Source organism: Mus musculus, chromosome 4 (assembly GCF_000001635.26).
Source record: "Mus musculus strain C57BL/6J chromosome 4, GRCm38.p6 C57BL/6J".
NCBI classification, from domain to species: domain Eukaryota; kingdom Metazoa; phylum Chordata; class Mammalia; order Rodentia; family Muridae; genus Mus; species Mus musculus.
Genome location: NC_000070.6, coordinates 119,607,563 through 119,629,291, shown reverse-complemented (window position 1 = coordinate 119,629,291; position 21,729 = coordinate 119,607,563). Strand labels below are relative to the sequence as shown.

Sequence of the window (21,729 nt, the reverse complement as noted above, 5' to 3'; positions counted from 1 at the left end):
AGCTTGCACAAGTGTCTGCTCAGGAAAGTGAGGTGCAGAAATTAAACAGCTTTAAGTTCAGTGCTAGGGCAGCAATGCCTGGGTCTCAAACTCCCGAGGGCTCCATGGTCTGGCCACTGGCTTCAATCTGGCTTCCTCAAGCAGCAAATAACACAGACCATCAGGCTGCAAATACAGTTATCATAATATATTTATTTTAAGTGCCATCCATGCATATCAATTCTGGCAGCGACAATCCTAATGACACTTGGAATATTTCTTTACAGCACTATACGGTTACAAAGAATGGGTGCCACTCACCATTGGCAGAATATGAAATCGTGCAATAGGAAAACTGTAGAAACATTAAAACACTTGACTGTCCAACAGCAGCACAAGAGCAGGTTGTTTCTGCACAAAAGCCAATGCATGTCACCACATATATACAATATAAGTATGTACACATCACCCTTTCAATGAACATATCAAAATACTCTATTCCATTTGAAATTATCCCAAGATCGATCCCCTCCCACTTCAAAGGACGTCTGAGACACATATTAAATATTTACAGGAACACACAGGAGTACATTTACATTTCAAACACTGCCACAAATGCCAGTCGGACTCTTCTCCTGGACAGAGCGCCCCATCTGTGTATGTATGTTTGTTAGTCCTTACCCCAAGTCTCCAGTTAATTTCAGCCCTAGAGAACTTGCTGTGTGTCATCAAATAAATCAGAAATGGCCACTAGAGGGACTCTGCGCCCACCAGGTAGCCTTCCCTGCCCAGGCACTCAGGCTTGCTGAGCCCCAGGGAAACAGGGAATCACAGAAGAGTGGTGAGTGGCCTCAAGTGCCATTCTTGGTCAGTTTAAACATTCATAAATATATCGATCACTGCAAATCAGTAATTGTCAAATGGGAAGTTAGCTTCACATAATCTGTAAATTCATCAAGCCATGCTGTTTCAGACTGCGATACTCCAACACCCAATCATTTAAAGTGCACACTGCTGCGGAGCAATCCTAGTCACAGAGCAGCCATTTTGGTGTCTAGAAAACAGAGACTTGAGCAAACTACTGAGGACCTCATTTTCCCAAGCTTTTTCTCTGCAGACAGCCATCTCATCTTGCCCAGTCCTTCCGAGTGAGGCCTGTTGGCTATTGGTTGAGAATCCTCTGTACCTGAGCTTCTTTCTCTCATGCCAAGTGGGGGTCCAAGCAACAGCGAAGCCCGAGGCTCTCCCTTCTTCCCTGCACTCCCCATGGCTTCCCAGGGATTCATTCAAGACAACACTCCATTAACACATACACAGATATTCTCATTCTCTCCCCGTGCCCCGTCTCTTTCATGATCTCTTGCACTTACACACACACACACACACACACACACACACACACACACACACACACACAGAAACCTTTGTTCCAGTAGAGATTACTCATCCACAGACTCGCTGAGGTTAGTCAATGTGATTAAGCACTGCTTAGCCCAGAGACACTAACAAGCAACTGGTGACCAGTTATTTCTTCTTGATTTGACAGAATCTATTTTCTCATTAAAATGGATTTCCCTCTCTGTAAAGAACCAATTAACGATCTATTCACTGTGGGGAGGAGAATCTCCTTTCTTTACTTTCATTATAAAATCAACACATTCAACCCATGCTAGCTGTGACATGACACAAAACAAAGCAACTGATCAAAGCTCTGAGGTGCTTCATGTTGGGGACACACAGACCCAACAGCAGGTCACGCAGTCAGTCACTGCACTCAAGACTGAAGCAGATAAGACTCTGGAGCTGCATGCAGCCCCTGCTAGCGTTACCAACAGCAGGGACACTGCTGTATAAACCCAGCCTCTGTATCTTGCTGCCTAAATAGACTGATTCAAATTCCAGGAAATTCCTATGTAGCTATTAAGTCTCCCCCAGCAGGAAGGCTAAGCAAGACAGGAAGCACGCTCACCTGGTAAGGAGTGATGATAAAAGAGAAGGACCAATGCTTCTGATTGTCTTTGTCTGTAAACTTTATCCAGAAAAATAACCATGCTTTCAGACAAATCCCTCCCTAGTGAATCCAACAGAACTGTGCATTCACAGAGCAATAAATATTAAAATAACACTTTTGAATAATAAATACATAAGTGACTATGGAGACATTGGTTTGTTTGAAGAGCCAAGCAATACCCAGTTTCAGTCAGCCCACACATTTCAGAGCTGCCAAGATGCAGCTGAGGAATCACACTGACAGGTACAACACTCTCTCTACAACACCGAATGACAAGTGACAAGCTTGCTCAGGAACAACGGCCCTCTGCACTGTTTTTGAGTACCAACTCCAGATTCTTTGACTTACTCGGTGGATTCATGATTACTCCTATTTCTGAAGATTAAATAAAGGAAACTGGGCTTTGAAAAACTGATTTCCTTTCAGCTCTCTGTATCATTTGAAAGCATCCTGCAGAAAATGGCCTAACAAGGAATAAAAACTGACAGTAACTTTCTTTTCAAGATACAATAATCCAATTAGAAAAAACTTGAAGCCTTTCAGTAATATTTGTACACATATTTACACATATGTATCTATAAACTGCTCGCAGCAAAATAGGCTCTGTCTGAAAAATCAGTCTGGCACTTGTGGTCAACATCAAACTGACACAAATATGCAAAAAGCTGTCCAAATCACAACAGTTAGGAGCTACAGAGGGTACTGGCAGGGAGACAAACATGTAGTTCTTGCTTGGGTTGGATAAAAGCAGTAAGTTACCCAGCTAGAATCTCTGATTGTCTTCGAAAGGAATTTAGATAGCACTGGTAACATAGCTTTGTTTTCTCAACCGGCCTCTAATCCGTCCTTTCACTGAACAAAAAGAATCCTGGAGTCTGCTGTCTTGCAGAAACAAGCCTACACTATTGAATCCCAATCAAAGTCATCCTGGATGTCATCTGGAGGCAGAGGGCGCCGCATCGGGAAGGCTTGGGAAGGCATCATGTGCTGCTGGTTCATGGCTCCGTGATGACCTGGAAAGGAGGGGGGAGTGTCAGCAGTGAGCTGGGCAGGAAGTCAGGAAGAGATCAAGTAGGCTGAGAGCTTGTCTCCTATGTGCTAGGACATAAGCACAATGCCAGGAATCCACCCCAAATCCTCCAACAAGGTGGTTCCTCTGGTCCTTATTTTATAGTAGGGAGAATAGGGTTAAAGAAGTTGAACAACACTACAGGTATAATGATACATGCATGTAATCTAAATCCTAACCACTCAGGAGACAGGCAGGCAGGAGGACCGTGGATCAAGGCCAGTCTGGACTACTCACACTGACTCAAAAACAAACAAACCCCCAAAACCCAAAATTGAAACGCAGTCTACCTGACTCTAAAAACCTTTCATTTTATTAGCCTGCAGTAAGGAAGGCACAAGAGAAAATGCTGACAATCATTTCGCTAATTTGCTCTGCTCTAATGTGTTTTCAATATAACATCAATCAAGAATGCTATCAGAGCCGTTAAAGAGTACTGGTTGAGCCACCAGAAACCATATGGTGGCCTAGTACTCCAGGTCCAGAGGATCTTATACTCACTTCTGACCTCCTTTGGCAACAGTCACACACTCAGGAAAAATAACCCATACACCTAAAAAATTTTAACTTTAATTATTTTTCTCAAGAATCCTTTAACATATGTTATGGTTTTCAGTATATTACACTATATGAGAAATGGTGACATGTCTTCATTATTTTTCTCAAGAATCCTTTAACATATGTTATGGTTTTCAGTATGTTACACTATATGAGAAATGGTGACATGTCTTTAAGAAAAAGGTCAATCCCTCGCTGTAACAGCTGACACATTCTTTCCACTTCACCCAGTGACAGCACCGCGCTCAGTCTCTTGCCCACTGCCTGGCACACAGGTCTCTCTAGGTCTCACACATCCTCCTGGCAAATAAACAGTACTTAATGTCTTTTTCCCAGACAGGTAGAGTAAGGGGAAAGGTGAGTCACGGTTTAACCACTCATTTAACCCAGGAGTTCTAGGTAGCTTCTCTCTCCTGACCCGATTCCTTCTCTAGGTGATCCTTAAGACTCTTACCAGTTCTAACAGCATGCATTAGTCTCCTGGCTACTTACAACTTATCATATCTTTAGCCTGGAAATAGGCAGATTAGATCTTTGAAACCAATAGAACAGAATTCTCAGAAGCTAATCAATACACGCCCCAAAAGGCTTCATTAAGTCTGTCAAAGTAAAAAAATCCTCAAGATACTCTGCAACCCAGGCCATCCCAAATATACTACACAGACATTACCTGCCATCGTAGTTCCTGGAGTGTTGAGCGCCTGTGGAATATGAGGATAACCAGGGGGTGGCATCACTGAGGGAGGGAGACTTTGCCTGGAATCTATGTACAAATTTCCTAATCAAGTTAAAAAATACAAAGAGAAAACAAGTTACCATTATCATCAAAACAAAGCAAGCACTAGAGTCTTAATGGAATGGCTATATTCATGAAGTCACAGAGATAATAAGGAAAGAAAACTATTCCTTCTGACATGCAGCTGGCTTCTGGTACAGGGTGCTATGCTAGGTTCTGAGCACACTGGCATAAGCTCATATGCAAGGACATCACTTCATTATAGTTCAAATTATTTTCACATCCATGATGTCACTTGTCCCTCCCACTACCCACACAAAAGGGCAGACTAGAAATCACCTCTTTTTCTTTTTTGTTTTGTTTTGGTTTGGTTTGTTTGTTTGTTTTTCGAGACAGGGTTTCTCTGTATAGCCCTGGCTGTCCTGGCCACAAACTCAGAAATCCGCCTGCCTCAGCCTCCCAAGTGCTGAGATTAAAGGCATGTGCCACCACACCCGGCTCTCACCTCTTCTTTTTTACAGATGTCAAAGGAAACTCAAAAGCTTGCCAAGGGCACAGCTTTGGCAGTGTCAGGACTTAGAATCCACATGTCCCTGCTCACAAGCTCTTGTGCTGCTGCCCATCTCTCTACTGCCCTCAACTATCCCTTGACTGTCCACGTGAGTGAACTCAAGTTTTAAGAAGACCATGTTCCTAGAATACTAGTGTATCACATAAATTGCACTTGAATGCAACCAATGCAATGAAACTAAAAAGTACCTCCTCTGTTTCCTAAGAAGGGAAGAAAGCTGATCCCCACTATTAACAAGGGAAAGCACATTGGATTTGGCTGCTCCCAAGTTTTCACTAGCCACAGGAAAGCTAGACCTGTGCCCAGACAGGCTTAAGATGGCCTCAGAGATGACCTCGCCCCAAAACCCCTCAACTCACATATAGGGGAAAAAACAGAGAAGAAACTTGACAGGAGCAGGGGCAGACTCTAAGTCCCAGGTCATTAACTCCAAGATAAGTTGCTGAAATTTTAATCACACTTTTATTTTCACAGGAGACAAGATGGGGGTGGAGGATAGGGGGACGATATACCCCAATTTCTCATTTTTCTATGCCCTCAGAGCATAGAGCCTGCACAATGACAACTTGTATTCATTATGTGTGTTCTTTCAAGTGGACCTTAAACTTTTAATATCCTTAAAAGATGTTAACATTTTGATTTTCACTATAAATCAACAAATTTAAAGTGAAATAATTTTATAACTATTTTTTTTAAAACACACACACACACTCTTAGAGACTTGTTTAATAACTATAAAAAGTTAAGGATAACAAAGGATAATAGTAAATAATTCACACAAATCACAAGAAAATAGCCTTTTGCCCCCAAATTTTAAAGACACACTTTCCATAAATCATTCACCACCACTCATTTCTTAAAAACAACACAGTGTACATAAATGTCCCCCTGAGTGACACACCGCACTGACTATCACCTGTGACAGTGAGCTCATGGAAGTTTACTAAGCCCATACCTGCCCCGATGTGTTGGGAAGGCTTTGCTGGGTGCATGGCACCGTGACAGACATTCTGCGGAACATTACTCTGCGAGTGGATAAGGCCAGTCTGTGTGAAGAACTGATTAAGAGAGGAACAGAGATCAGCGAACTGAACCTGATCTAATGACCAGTTCTTGAGATCCGCCTGCCTCATACTCTCCATCAGACCTACAAGGAAAGCATGTGAAACACAGTGAGCAGGACTACACTGCAGGACAAAGCCAGTACAAGCCTTCCCAGCCCTCAGTCTCCACTCACTCACATCAGAATATATGCTGTACTGAGACCTGAATATGCTACAAAACAGGTTTGTCATAGTTAGTGGCATACATGTACTTTTGGTGTTTGGGGAGACATGAAGACAGATCCCTAGGACTCACTGGCCAGCCAGCCTAGGTTTCTGGGTAAGTTCCAGGCTAGTGTAAGACCCTGTCTTAAAAGAGGGGGCAGAGTTGCATGAGGGCCTGAGTTTGGACCCCTATTACCTAACTAAATGCCAACAACTGTGGCACCTGCCTGTAACCCAAGCACTAAGAAGGTGAGGGTGGGGGCAGGAGAGAGAACACAAACAGGAGATGGAAAAACACAAAGGACACAACACACGAGGAGGATCACCAGAGGCCAGCCATTTGAAGTCAAAACAGTGGGCATGAGGGTCAGTGAGAGACTGTCTCAAAAATATGGTGGAGAAACCACAGAGGAAGAGATCTCAACCCCTGACCTGCACATGTGTAAGCATACCCACACATAGCACACAAAACATAAATTAGGCACAGATGGTTCAGCTGCTAAATGTGCTTGTGCAAACTTGATGGTCTGAATTCAAACCTTAAGAGTCCATAGTAAAAGGACATTAACTGGCTCCTTTGAGCTGTATGCATGTGCATGCACACGTATGTCAGCAATCTTCATATACATACCAGACACATACATAATAAATAGAAAAAAACTTAAAAGTAAAAGGTGGACAGCAACTGGGAACAACACTTGTGATTGTCCTATGGCCTCAAAGTACAACTGTAGATACAAACACACAAGGGGCAAGGCAGGGAGACAGACTATGCCAAACCTGATTCTTTAAACATGGCCATTATTTTGGCAGGACTCTTATATGTAATGGTTTCCTATATCAATTGCCCAATTTATTAGAAATTCCTATGTGTCTTTTAAGAACACTACCATTGGGCTGGAGAGATGGCTCAGCTGTTAAGAGCACTGGCTACTCTTCCCAAAATCCTGAGTTCAATTCCCAGCAACCACATAGTAGCTTATAACCATCTGTAATGGGATCCAATGCCCTCTTCTGTTATGTCTGAAGACAACTACAATGTATTCATATACATAACTAAATAAATCTTTAAATATTAAAAAAAAACCCACACCATTGCAAAAGCCATGTCTTTAAATAAAATGATGCTTCTCCCCCACCCCCTTTATCTCTCTCTCTGGGGGTAGGGTGGGGGGCAAAACCATCTTATGTATCTCTGGCTGGAGGATTATTTACTATCTAGTCAATAGCTGGTTCACTCTTGGCAATCCTTCAATCTCAAGCTTACCAAGTGCTAGGAGAGCAGGTACCTACCAATACACCTGGCAGGAGAGAGTGATTTTGAACTATAAAGAAAAAAGGTTCCAGGAAAAAAAATCATGATAAATTGGTTCTATGTGAAAAGAACCAACTTTTACCTTGGAACTGTGAAAGGTCTACATCTGACCAGTTAACACTGCTGGCAATTCGACAGCTTTCCTTCAGCATATCGAGTGTTGCATACCAATCACTTGAAACACCTAAAAAGTAATGTTGACAATGCTGTTAACTCTAGGACAGGTTAGCATTAGGGTTATGGGTGTCAAAAGTCAGGTCATGAATCCCAAGTTCTACCATCTATTGGCAGTGTAATCTCATGCAAACTGCTTCAGCTCATTGGAGTTATGCTTTTCCTCTCTATAAAATGTGCTACGTTTTACTTGATTTGGAATAATAATAACGTATCTTGATTGTCTAATACACAATGGCTAAAAAAATGTTTCATCCCACCTCACACACATGGGATGTATAATTCACAGGAATGAATTATTATGAGAACCCACTGTTATTACTCCTGACTCCCTAGGGATGCCTTTTCTCTGTATGGTGCAAAGAAGCCTAAGCAAGGTGCATCACCGACTGTTTCAATTCCAAATGGACTTTCTTTCCCTGGTACCAGACTTCTATTTCCTCAAACCACACAGTCTGTCTGTTCATTACCATTCCATCAGAACGTACAAAGAACAGGCTTAAGTTTCTTAAGACTAGAGTGATATAGATAAGGCGTGCAATATCATCTGCTTTGTCCCTGAAAGTTTTAATTCTACTCTACAACTTTCTTAAGGCATGTATCTAAAAAAATAACTGCAAAATGTTTAGAAAATATTCCATTAAGGCAGGAAAACTTCAATTCTATTATAGAATCTACTTATAATTATTACTAGGAAAACAAAACCAACCATTAAAGCCAAATAAAAAATTAAAAAAGTACTTTTATGATTTTTGAAATACTCATTCAAATTTTTTTGTTTTACTAAAAGTTAAATCACAGGTTTGAGACCAGCTCGGACAACCTGCTGAGAAACACCCCCCCCCCCCCCCCCCCCGCCAACCCAACCAACCAAAACCCAAAAACAAGTATTTTACTCAAAGTCACAGAGCTATATTGAGGATTCAAATGCAATCCTTTATGGCATAACTTGTGCTATTTCTTTTATACTCACATGGTGAGTTTGCAAGTCTGCAAACAGACCATGCATTTCATTCTTTCGTATCACTAGAAGCAGTGCCAGGGCAATATGAGAATTTAAAACTATAAGGAAGGCTGAGTTTGCCTATGTCTCCAGTGCATTTTAATCAAGGAAATCTTCAGATCACCCAAGGAGTGAATGAAACATAGTAAGAAAAGATTAACAAGTAAACAGGGTTTCAGTAGTAAATACTACAGGAGGCCCAAATAATGAAGGGCAGACCTAATTCACAGCTATTCCAACAAAAGCACAGGAAACTTACCAGAATTACAGGATACCTGTTGCGGGGGTGGCGGTGGCTGATGTGCTAATGTCTGATGCTGATGGTTCGGATGGTGTTGTATGTGCTGATGTGGAGGGGGGTGCTGGGAGTGAGGCGGCTGTAGCTGGCTGTGTTGCTGTGGGTGTGGTGCTGGGTGCTGGGGACGCTGTGGGTGCTGGGGTAAACCATGCGGTCTATGGGGTGTATGTGGAGAGGGCTGGGGGTGCATCTGGGGGTGGGACAGCGAGACCTGTGCAACCGAATTACTACCTGTGGCACTGAGGCCACTGTGATTGTTGGGCAGGCTGCTTTGGTTGCTGTGTGGGTGAGAGGTCACTGTACTGCTAGGAGAGTGTTGATAGGAACATGAAGTGTGGGACTGTTGGGAAGATTCCGAAGGGATGCTCATTAAACCTGAAAACAAGAGTAAGATCATTTATGGTCAGAGTCCCTTCTGTCCTAGGACACTTGAACAAGGCATATGTAAGTAATCCACTCACATACACACATGCAAATTGTCTTAAAGGTGCCATAAACAAACCACAAACTTGGTGCTAATAAACTCCAGTGGTTACCTAATGCTAGTCCAAACAGAAACAAGGCCCATGTATTCAAACACCCTGTGTGCTGCCACAGATGTGCTGTGAGAATTCTTCAGTAATGCTCCAGAATGCCCTCATAATCAAGTTAAATCTGCAGGTTGAAATTAATGTGTTTTTCCTTTGTCACAACATAAATATACACAGCTCAGTAAGTCAAAAGTGGCATAATATAATCCCTCCTAAACCTCATCATAACTTTCTAAAATTAGCAGGTCTAAGAGATGGTCTGTGAAATTAAAACATTCATGTTACCAAAAAAGGACATTTAAAAAAAAAGCTTACCTTGTTGACTAAGTGACTGCTCAAAAACTGACTTATAAAGACTCCGAAATGAGGCACTGAGATCTTCAAAATTGTATTCTGTGAAAAGGAGTTGTTTTTCTCGTTCTGGAAGGTTGTACTGTGGCTGCTGCTGCTGCTGAGGTGTTAATGGCTGAGAGACTGGTTCTGGATGGTTAGTGACCTAATAAAAGAAAACAACCAACATAATGGCTCAATATTAGTGCCAGCTCTGGAATCCAAGTTAATAACCTCGGCCTGTGGGCTTTTCACTCTCTAGCCAGGCACACCCTTTAAGTGTCACGGGGGGGGGGGGGGGGGGGGGGGGGAGGTGGTGGTAAATCGCTGGCATGGAGCTTGAGGAATCCACAGCAATCCAATCCAGCCTCTACATGCATAAGAGAAACAATGACTCAAATGAGATAAGACTGGAATCCTCTCGATCTCTTGATCATGACTTCTGTAGACTGCACCATACTATAGTACATACTATACTATCTACACTGCTTTCATTGATTTGTATCATCTTTATATAAGTTCAAATACCATCAGCAGATATACAACATTGCCCAAAACAACACTATTCGTTTGGGGAGGAAAGGATGTTGGCTGAAGGAAACAAGAATGGAAGGAAACAATACAGAAGACAGGGGCTGCAGGTGCTTGGTGGAAGGCCTGCCCATCATGTACAAGACCCTAAGAACAATCCTAATACCAACTCCTGCCCCATAAAGAAACCCAACACAATGAATCCCAAATCTGTAAAACAAAGGAGATCCTGAACAAAAAGGAATAGACAGGAGCCTTGAGTTATGCAGGTTACACAGAAATACAACCGGCCCCTCAAAAAAAAAAAAAAAAAGCACCGCACGCATGTAGGTTAATTTTAAAGGGCATGTCTGTGCTCTGCTTGGGTTGACAGGTATGCAATCATGAGGACTGAAGTCTGGATCCTAGAACCAAAGCAGAGGTGGATGCAGGAGCATGCATCTGGAATCCCAGCAGGCCTAAGGCAAGCTGGAGAATGCTGGGAAGCCCAAAGGTCAGCTAGTCTGGCATATGCAGCTAGGGGCAAGAATTATCTTATATTTTTGAAAACAGCACAACATAAATGACATTTATTTTTAAAAACCATTATCTTTTATTTTTGTTTTTGTAGTGCTAGGGATAGAACCCAAGGCCCTGAATATGTCAGGCAAATACTCTGTCACTGAGTTACAACTACAGTCCTCCACCAACTGTATTTTTGGAAGAGTTTATCAAAGAGTGATAAACTACCATTTGGCTAGTGTTCTAGTGTTAAGGTCTGTATACTCACTGAAAATTAGCCATTCAAAATGATGCTCATAAGGTATCTGCAGTAACAAGGAACATTTTTTTGCTTATGTTTTTTTCAAATACCAGTTTCAGGGGACCTAAACATCTATAGGCACACATGTGTACAAAATGCCTATACACATAAGATAAAAATAAACGTTTCAAGCTTTTGTATGAAGGGGCATGGTTCCAGCAGTTGTATGCTGATGACTTTATACTCCACCACACAAACGGAAAGGGAAAGCTCAGTGGTGGGATGCTGATGGCAAGCATGTGATGAGCAGTGGCTTTCATCTTGTGAGAGAGGCTGCCTCTCATCCATCTCCACGGTTCAGTGAGGCATAGCCTTTCTGTCTTATTCCCAAAATGGCTATTACTAAATGTCACAAAACTGCTCGGCCGCCATATAAAATCCATTCCTCCACTATAGCAAACCATTACTCATGGAGCCTGTCACATGGATATCTGATTGATATTGCCATGTGAGATTTGGAGTATTGGCATCATTCTGATCTGGATTATACTGCACAGTATTATCCATTCAGAATGACATGCTTTTAAGTTTTGTGTAGATTTCAAAGTTGGTCTATGTAAGTAATAAAACTGCTTAATCACATATAAACCATCCTATGGAACTAGCTCCTCTCCGTCAGTCATCTGCTAAGAGGTGTCAGATGAGTACAAGAGTAGGAATATTCACACAAAAGCCCCTTCGTGGCAAGACTTTGTTGTCCATACTGAATAAAAAAATAAGTTTGCTTTATGGACTCAATTGATTAGTGAGAAATACACATTTTTTTTGTATGCGTTAATAATCAGCTTTATTTTATTTTATTTTAATTAGGTATTTTCCTCGTTTACATTTTCAATGCTATCCCAAAGGTCCCCCATACCCACCCCCCCAATCCCCTACCCACCCACTCCCCCTTTTTGGCCCTGGCGTTCCCCTGTACTGGGGCATATAAAGTTTGCAAGTCCAATGGGCCTCTCTTTGCAGTGATGGCCGACTAGGCCATCTTTTGATACATATGCAGCTAGAGTCAAGAGCTCCTGGGTACTGGTTAGTTCATAATGTTGTTCCACCTATAGGGTTGCAGATCCCTTTAGCTCCTTGGGTAATTTCTCTAGCTCCTCCATCGGGGGCCGTGTGACCCATCCAATAGCTGACTGTGATCATCCACTTCTGTGTTTGCTAGGCCCCGGCATAGTCTCACAAGAGAGAGCTATATCTGGGTCGTTTCAGCAAAATCTTGCTAGTGTAGGCAATGGTGTCACATCTTTCACTTATTCTGTTTACGTGTCTGGGCATGCATGTCCCGTGACACACATGTGGAGGCCAGAAGATAACTTGCAACAGTCAGTTCTTCCCCGTCACCATATGGACGGTGGGGATGGAGTCCACAGAGCCACTTTATTAGCCCATTTCTACACTTTTTAAATTGACATTTCAAGTTTGGTTAAATTTTTATACTAAATGAATATTCAACAAAGAAATGAACTTCATAGGGACTTACCGGTGTATAACTATGTACACTTCCAACACTGTTCAAATTAACAGACGCCAAACTCTGGTCTGAGAGACTGTTGTTAAGGCTGCTTCGAGGGCTATCACTACCATCCTGGTCAGCGTTGTACAATGTTACCTGGAATGGAAAGTACAACAGGCCCTCAGTACAGTTCCTGTAATGAACACAGTTGGAGAGCAGCACTCCACACCACAGCTGAGTCGTTGGTGGGACACAAACACCAGTGCCCTTTCCTTCCTTTAGCTTTTGCACCAAATCTATGTTCCAGTGTTAATTCCTTGTTCACCATGAACCAATTTTCTTACTGCCCCCAATCTAAAATACATGCTTATCTAGGACATAAACTAAATGTAGTGCATATAATTAGTAAACATTTAATATCAGAAGATTAAAAAATCTATCATGTATAGTTTTATATGTGGTTTGTCAAAGCATGCATATAAGTGCGCTTCCTTAAAAAATTCATAGGCACCAGTGTCTCTGATACTAAAGACACATACTCATAAAATCAAGAATATACTATATAATTTTTTAAATTGGCATTATCTGGCATATTGAAAATTATCACCCAATTTAACTGGTTAATTCATTTAAAATAACCATTAATACAATTACATAGTAACATTATCCAGTAAACAAGTAAAATGAGCCATGTTCTAATTTTTGTAAATTCTTGAGGTCTGCTTGATAGCAAACAGCAAGTGCCTCATTAGCTGCTTCCAGAGGCAGCTTGTCACTGTGTTGCTTAAGCATTAATGAACTTCTCATGTAGCTGTGCATAGTCCTTGATACATGAAAAAACTGCCAAGTATCAAGATTATAAAAACTGAAGTTGCAACATGTAATTAGAAAACATGGCAAATAACTTTTATACTCAGTTAAAATCTACTGTTCTGCCTTGTACTTCTAACTGACCATTTATCTACACGTTATGACACCATTTGAAAAATATTGATTTAAGTGATCTTGTGTTGACATATTTCACTATACATTGAAAACAAACAAACAAAACCTAATACCTGTTAACATCACCCCAATTTCACTAGAGGCATCTTAGTAGTGGAAGCTAGCAGACTCACTGTAGTGGACTCTCCTAGAATTCTAGTTTGTTTGAAGCTCAGATTTTACGACAAGAATCGAATAGTAATGACTATTTACCTTAGGCCTCAGAACCACTGTGTTCATTATGAAGCATCTGTCAACACTAACTAACCTGTCACCTGTCCTCTCCAGTGAGAGCAGTAACCCAATGACACAGTAGCTTCTAACTCAACAAACATGCTTTTCTTTGAAACACTGTGTTTTGTGTTCTGTCCAGGAATACTAAGCTCTGTGGTAACAATTGAATAAAATTTTTTCCTGCTTTACCAAAGTAAATCTAGTTTTAAGTTTTCTTTAGCTTGTATCTCTGGTGGTGAAGAATATAAACAGTGTCAAGCTTCAATTAATGATGTCTAGTTAATGTTACCCACCAATTTGGCACACCAGTGAAAATACAAATTTAAAAACATTAAATGTGTTATTATAAAGCCAGTTCTGAACTCAACGGAATCACTACAAATGACTCAGTTACTCAGACATCCACAGCTGACTACATGTGAGAACTAATGACACCTCTGGTTCCCTAAACCCCACCATCCCATGCTCCTCCTCCTCCAAACCATCCATGTCAGCAGCGACCTTCACCTCCTATCTCAACACATCTGGATTACTGCCAGGTTTTTCTATGTTAAAATCATTTATGGTTTCTCTTTCACAAAGCCTTGTCTCCTATCGCATTATCTGCTCTAAATATTATTGCCTTCCCCCTATTAAAAAAACTTTATCTGACTGAAAACGATTTTTCCTTTACACTTACTGAAAGCATTGCTGGATTTATTCAGAGTCTGTCTAGTCTTATGTTAGTAACAGTTTCATTTATAGTAAGCTTTCTCTTGCTTAATATTTAGGAGAAAGATCTCATTTAAATGTGTGTCTGCAGGGCAGACTGCCTCAGGTGTCAAGCTTAGCAACATTATCCACCTCTTTCTGACAGTGATTCTCAGTGACCTAGAGTTTACCAGCTAAGCAAGTAGACTGGCTGGCCACTGAGCCAGAGATGCTCCTCTCCCCACCTCTGCAGTACAAGGCTAACAAATGCACCCTGACTGTGTCCAGTGTCTTTACAAGGGTTCCAGAATTCACTCAGGCACTTGTCTTTGTGAGCTTCTGTGGTCTGAATATGAAATGTCCCCACATGTTTTAACACTTGGTCTCCAATGTTGCAGCCATTTGGGGAGGTTGCAAGGCCTTCAGGGGGTGTGAACCTTGAGATTCTACAGTGCTGCACTGCTTCCTGTTCACTTTCTGCTTTCTGAATGCTGATGCAATATGGCTAGCCCTTGCAGCCATGACATCCCACAATGGTGAGTGTAAATAAACCATTTCTCCCTCGAATTCATTCTAGTCAGGTACTCTGTCACACAAATGAGCAGTAACTACTACACAGGGCAATTGCCTTACCAACTGAGCCACCCCACAGGCCCATTCATTGTCCCACACTTCTCTCCCTCTATTCCATTTACTTTCCCTCCCTTCCTCCCCACCTTCCTTATCCAAAAGCACATCAGGATTTTGACTAACAAACCATCAGCATCAACAAGAAAAACTGACTTCTTTACAATCATTTTCTGCATAAAGACTGTGTTTCCTTAGTGATGGCTTTATTTTCTGCCCATTATTTCTGGTCTGATTGCTCTTCTCCAATTATGGGCTGTTCCTACTTGTCTGTCTCCTGGTCCTTCTTGTTGCTCTGAGAGCAGCACTAGGGCTGCAGGTATGCATGAGCACACTCCACTACCGCCTGCAACTTTCTTACCTCATACACTTTCTCCTTCTACAGACATGTGGCTTTGTGTCCTTATAAATGTTCACCAGATTCTCATTTGACTGTTATATAAAATACTTTCTACTTCACCCCCCCCCCCCTTAAACCACAGTCCTTCTCTGCATTTGTTTTGGTTGTTTCCAAATATTTAAACCATTAATATTTAACTGAGGCTATTACTTTATGTCTCACAGGCTTTGAAGTCACTTGTATTTCACTGCTTTAAAGTATTTTCTAATTTATATCACATATCTTTGATCCATGGGAGTAAGTTAGTAGCACATTAATTAATTAATTAATTAATTAATTCTAGAGGAACTTTCTGGCTGTTTTTGCTATGACTTCTAATCCCAATTCATTCTATGGGAAGTTTAATTTTATGTTTTAACATGCCTTCCAAATACTGATTTTGGTAACTACTCCATGGGTATTCAAAAATATATTATGCAATTGGTGGATATATACTGTACATAATTTAGATTTCCTAATTTGGGTCAAATTTTCCACAACTCTAGTGGAATTTTTTTATTTGTTATCATGATCTTGATAGTCTTGTTCTGATTTTATCGACAGGTTAAATAAACTCTAACATTACAAATAATGATTTGTTCATTTTTTTCTTTCAATCCTGTCCATTTGTGAGTATGCTATTAGATGTATACAAAGATTGTCACTTCATAATCAATACAAATACCCCCTTATAAAATACAACTTTTCACTTAGGATGAATTTTTTATAAGTACTGCAGAGCTGGATCTTTTCCGCCAACTCCTACCTGTACGTCAAGTGTTGCTTGTATTTACATTTCATGGTATTCCTGGTATACCTAGTTTTAAAGACTATCTGTTTTGTTTCCTCCCAATTCTTCTTTGTTCCTTCCCTTCTTACTTTTGAGATTTACTATGCTTCCTTATTATACTGGTATACTGTTTTATTATTTTAAAAAATAATCTGGAGCAGTGATGGTTTGTTCATAAAGCATGGAACTTTAATCAGTCATTTGTGGAAAATTATGGCTCCAGATAATCTCTAAATAGAATTTAGCTGTCTTTTAACAAAAATAATTTAGCCACCACTCTACAAACAGTTGAGGCTAGTCTACAATGGTCTGTCCTTACAGCTCTCACTGAAGACTGTGAAGTGCAATCTTTGTCCCCTAACTGGAAAGACTGCTAGATTCCAGCCAGTGGTAAGTCTGTTTTCTTTATATCTGAGTCCAAGCTCACAGAATTAGGATTTCACAAATGCTTAAAAGTGGATTTTGCTTACATAAACTTCAACTTCTGCTATTTCTCAGAATCTTTTCTCCTAAGTATTCATTCATTTCATAGTCCCCTCCCTCCAGTTTCTGTAGCTCTCACACACGCCTGTCTCAGGTTCCTTTTCTGTGGCCCCTGTCAGGGTCTGTCAAGTAGGAAATGTCCCAAAGGAAAAATTTATCTCGCCCCATGCATTTGCCTGGTCCCTTAATGACTAGTTGTTTCTGTCTCCATTTCCTCCTTCCTCTTTGGCCCCTCGTGTAGATGTGCTAGCATGTTTATACAGGTTGGGTGGGGGGGGTGGGGGGGGGCAGAATGGTTTGTCTGGTATTAGTTATCTGAAAATAAGATCTAAAAACTGCAGCTCCTAGAACATCATGATTTGGTCAGAAGATCCTAACATTATTTCTTCCTGGGTTATAATAACTTCAACTGTCCATGTCCAGGCCCTCAGCATCTCAGACTACTGCAAACGTTATATTAGAGATTTCTGGTTTCAAACTATAAACACTTCATCAGAAAAATTTCAGTTTAGATGCCCATCATTAGAGATGTTATTTAGATATCTAGGCCCTATTCAAGATAGAATAACAGAACTATTAGGACTTCACCAAACTCCATCAGCACTAGGAAACACACAAACACACCCTTCCCCCAGACTGCCACGTGGGAAGAAAAATTATTATGCTTCCACTGCCAGTGTCCTTTCAAACTGAAATCTGCTTACATCACAAACAAATTCTTGACAATCTTTACCTTCCTACAAACAGATTCCATAGGTGCAGCGATGCATACTTTTATATTTACATATGTGCACGAGACAAATGGAAGCAAAAAAAAGCACAAAGTGTAGATGGGCTAGAAACAGAAGGCAGAGATTGCAGGGACACGGTGAAACAAGAGTGAAGACTATGAGCACACACAACAAAGATGCAGTTTCTAGAGTCCTGCGCTCCATAGGAGGGGACAGCTCACGCAGCTCCTAAAGCACATCCGACACAGAGTCTCTTGGAGAGAAGAGGCACTTGCACCCCACTGTGTATCCAACCACCAGCACCTCCAAACATACAGCAGACTACCAAATATGATTTCTGGGTGCATTACTAGACTTGAATACTAAAAAACAGGTGGAGCACCATTACAATGAATTCTAATGCATTGCTAGAATTATGGAAATTGTTTGTTTTATTGGATTCTGTTGACTTCTGTGGTGATTACTTTTGTCAACTTGACAGGATCTAGAATCACCCACGATTAAATAACCAATCCATGGGGAGGACCATTCCTTGGGTGGAGATTCTGGACTATATAAAATGAAGAAATCAAACTAAGCATGGACACTCATCACGCAGTAACCCTGACTTACTGCCAAGGGGCTGTACTCTTTTTTGTTTGTTTTGTTTTTCGAGACAGGGTTTCTCTGTGTAGCCCTGGCTGTCCTCGAACTCAGAAATCCGCCTGCTTCTGCCTCCTGAGTACTGGGATTAAAGGCGTGCGCCACCACGCCCAGCTCAGGGCTGTACTCTTGAACTGTGAGCCAGGATGAGGTCTTCTCCCTCAAGTTACTTGTCAGAGTACTTTATAAAATGAGCAAGCAAAGAAACAAACAAAGATTCCATAACATTCAACAACTCTTTTCTTCAACTACATAGTTAAAAACCAATCAAATTTCAAAATGAATTGATAAATGAAAATACTAGCTCAGAAATTCTATCAATGGGAACCAGCCAGGTCAAAAATTTAAATTAGTACATAACTTCTCAGTAATCATGTTCCAGTTCTCCCCACAAATATTTTTTCTAATTGTTTAATTTACTCTATCATTACTACGGGGTGGCAGGGAGATGCTACTAGGGACTGGGCCCAAGGCTTACTTTTACATGCTACGGAAATACTGAGCTACATTATCTAGCTCCTAAAAACACTGGGGTTTGTTTTTTTTTTTTAAATTACATTTAGTTATTTATTTTGTGGAAGAGAGGCAATCAGGTGAGCACATGGAGGTCAGAAGACAACTTGAAGGAGTCTGTTCTCTTTTTACTATGTGGGTCTCACCTTAAAAATTGAATTCTTAAGTTCTCAGGCTTAGCAGAAAGCACTTCTATCTACTGTCTATACATATTTTCAAGACAAGGTATCACTAAGTTGTCCAGGCTGGCCTTGACCTCATTCTGATGCCCATGTAGACCCTGAAATTCTGATCCTTCTGCCTAACTTCCTTTGTAACTGTAAAGATAGGACAGCCCCCACCAGAACTGGCATTTGTGCATACACTTCAAAACACTCTAGATTCAAGTCTCAAGCTGTCACATATAGATTGAGCAAATTTATATCATCTTTAAACTTCCCCATACATAACAATTGCCATTACTCAAGGACATTTAAAAATGTTTAAAAAGTGGAATTACTTTGTTAGTCACAGTGTTGATTGCCAGAGTTGGAGAGGCACTTCCCGAAATAATACACTCCATTCCCAAAGAATCTGAATCTATGCTATATGGAGTTGAGGCCTAAAATACAAGAACAAAATAAACAATTATTAGCTCGTATATCCAACAATTTGACACAGTTTGAAGGGATTTTATCAAATTCTCCAATATCTAGTTTTGTGCTTTTTTTCAAGTATGAAAATAAGTAGCTACTTAAAATCCCTTCTGCATTCTGACTATGTTCTGGCATGCTACTGATCTAATCCTACCAAGTGTGCTGGTACTCCCTCATGAGTCTCATGAGAGTGTGGTAGGGTGGAGCTGGCTCTGACAACTTCCCCACTTCTCCTTTTCAGCAACAGTTATCTATCCACAGCTGACACTAGGGACCACCTTTCCTAGACTTATCTGCAGCTAGCTTGGCCACGTGACTGTGCCATGGTCAATGGAGTGTTGAGTAATACATACAACTTCTGCAGCATTTCTTTGAAAGGAACTTATTTGTCTACAATTTCTCTCTCACATTGTGTAGTGAAATATACATATGGTGGGAATAGTCTTGTTTAGCCTGGAAGCTGACTTAGGAAATTATTGGGAAACCCTGGGGAAAAAGATTAGAAAGAGTCTGGACATCTAAATGTAGGTGTATCCCTCTGACTTCATCTACCTAGCTCCACCTGAGAAATAGGTATCTCATCTAGGCCTCTGTGATATTATTGTTACTGCTTAGATAGAAAAGTGACAAAACAGTATCTTAAATAGTACATCCTATGTACTGTTACAAACATGAGTTTCCAAAAGAATACACAAGTGTTGTCTGAATTTTAAAAGTGTGTCTCAAAAAATTTACCCTCAGTGTTAAAAATGTAAGAAAGGCATCTATAATAACTTGTGCCCGTGGTGCCAATTCTCTAACAAGAAATCTCACCCTCACATGCCACAACTGAGCACAGACTCCTAAAATCTCACACTTGGGGCTACCAGCATCATTTAGTAACAGTATCTATGGGATTTCATGATGCCCAAGGACCTGGATTCATCTCACCCACAAAGCAAAAGGAAACCCTAAGGCGGGGGAGGTAAAAATCCACAGATGCCCACCTAAGATTCAAACGCTGTAAGCAATTATTAATATGCTCGTGAAATAAACATTTGAACAAAGTAAGAAAAAGCTCAGTGAAGAGATTAAATCATGAAATGAATAAACTAGATAAATACTATTTGTGAAAGAAAAATAGTCAGTGGGTGGGGTTTATATAAGAATGAAAAAGAAAGGAAAACAATTAGTAATAACTTGAACAACAAACAAAAGCTAGAGAAAAACAGAGCTTCAGAAAGCTGAGTACGTCTCAAAAGGTCCAACCAGAAATGTCATTAAAATATTAGAACTGGTAAGTGCTGTTTATAAAATAAAATACAAAAATATATTAAGAGCCAGTAGCTTTTCCATATTCCAATAATGATTTTGCATAAACTCATGAAAACAACCCAATTTTTAAGAGCTCATACCCCACAACCTGTAAAGACCTATTGCCTACATAAGTGAGAACACTGTTAATATGTTCACCCTACCTAAAGCAAGTTATTAATTCAATGCAATACTCACCAAAAAAACAAAACAGCATTCTTCACAGAATCAGAGGGAAAAAACCCAACCAACCAACCCTAAAATTCATATTGAAACCAACCCAACTCTAGATGAACAAAGCAATTCTGAGTAAAAAGCCAAGGCACAGGTATCACCACACCTGACTTCATTCCATACAACAGTAACAAAGACAGCATAGTGCTAATATAAAAACAGACACTTAAGCCAATGGACAAGAACAAATAACCCAGATAGAAATTCACCCACATTCAGTGTGCTGGTTAATTTTTTCCCCCATCAGCTTGATAAAAACTAGGATCATCTGGGAAGAAAAAAAATTTGCATTGATAAAACTCCCCAATAAGGCTGGCCTCCAGGGACTCCTGTGAGCATTCTCTTAATGACTGATGAAAGTGCCCAGTCCACTTGTAGGCAGTGCCACAATAGGGCATGTGGTCCTGAGTTCCAAGTTAAAAAAGGCCCCTAAGCAAGCTACAGAGAACAAGCCAGTGAGCAGCATCCCTCCTCTGTGGTTTCTGCTCTGAGTCCCTGCCTTGGCTTCTCTCAGTGGTAGATGTATAAGCCTAATAAATCTTTTCCTCTTCACATTGCTTTTGGTCATGGTCTTTATCAAAGCAACAGAATGCAAAATAGGACATATAGCTAAGCAAATGTGTCCAAGTATACCAGACCAAGTGCAGCTTCTTTAACAAATGGAGCCAGAGAAACTTGATGTCCATATACAGAACACTGAAACTGAAGACCAACAAATGTCAACCCAGAATGGGTCAAAGCCTTAATGAAACACCTGAAACTGAAAATTCTAGAAGAAAAACATAGGGAAAATGTTTCAAGATACAGGCATAATCAATTATTTTCTGTATAGAACTATAGCTGCACAGAAAACAAGCAATAATTAA

At 40.6% G+C, this 21,729-nt stretch overlaps 1 protein-coding gene across 4 annotated transcripts in view; it reads right to left on the bottom strand.

The window, feature by feature from the left end:
* Nucleotides 1-172: 172 nt before the first annotated feature.
* The window catches only part of Foxj3 (forkhead box J3), an 89,459-nt gene continuing 67,902 nt past the window's right edge, over nt 173-21,729 (bottom strand). For 3 of the 4 annotated variants that reach the window (NM_172699.3, XM_006503017.4, NM_001357177.1), the window contains exons 6-13: nt 19,201-19,302; nt 12,656-12,784; nt 9,828-10,008; nt 8,944-9,357; nt 7,590-7,691; nt 5,880-6,071; nt 4,288-4,395; nt 173-3,003 (exon numbers count right to left, since the gene is read on the bottom strand). In NM_172699.3, the coding sequence (NP_766287.1) occupies nt 2,888-3,003; nt 4,288-4,395; nt 5,880-6,071; nt 7,590-7,691; nt 8,944-9,357; nt 9,828-10,008; nt 12,656-12,784; nt 19,201-19,302 (1,344 nt within the window). In that variant the 3' untranslated portion in view covers nt 173-2,887. The remainder of the gene's footprint in view (nt 3,004-4,287; nt 4,396-5,879; nt 6,072-7,589; nt 7,692-8,943; nt 9,358-9,827; nt 10,009-12,655; nt 12,785-19,200; nt 19,303-21,729) is intronic. The other variant, NM_001290696.1, reaches the window with a different exon arrangement.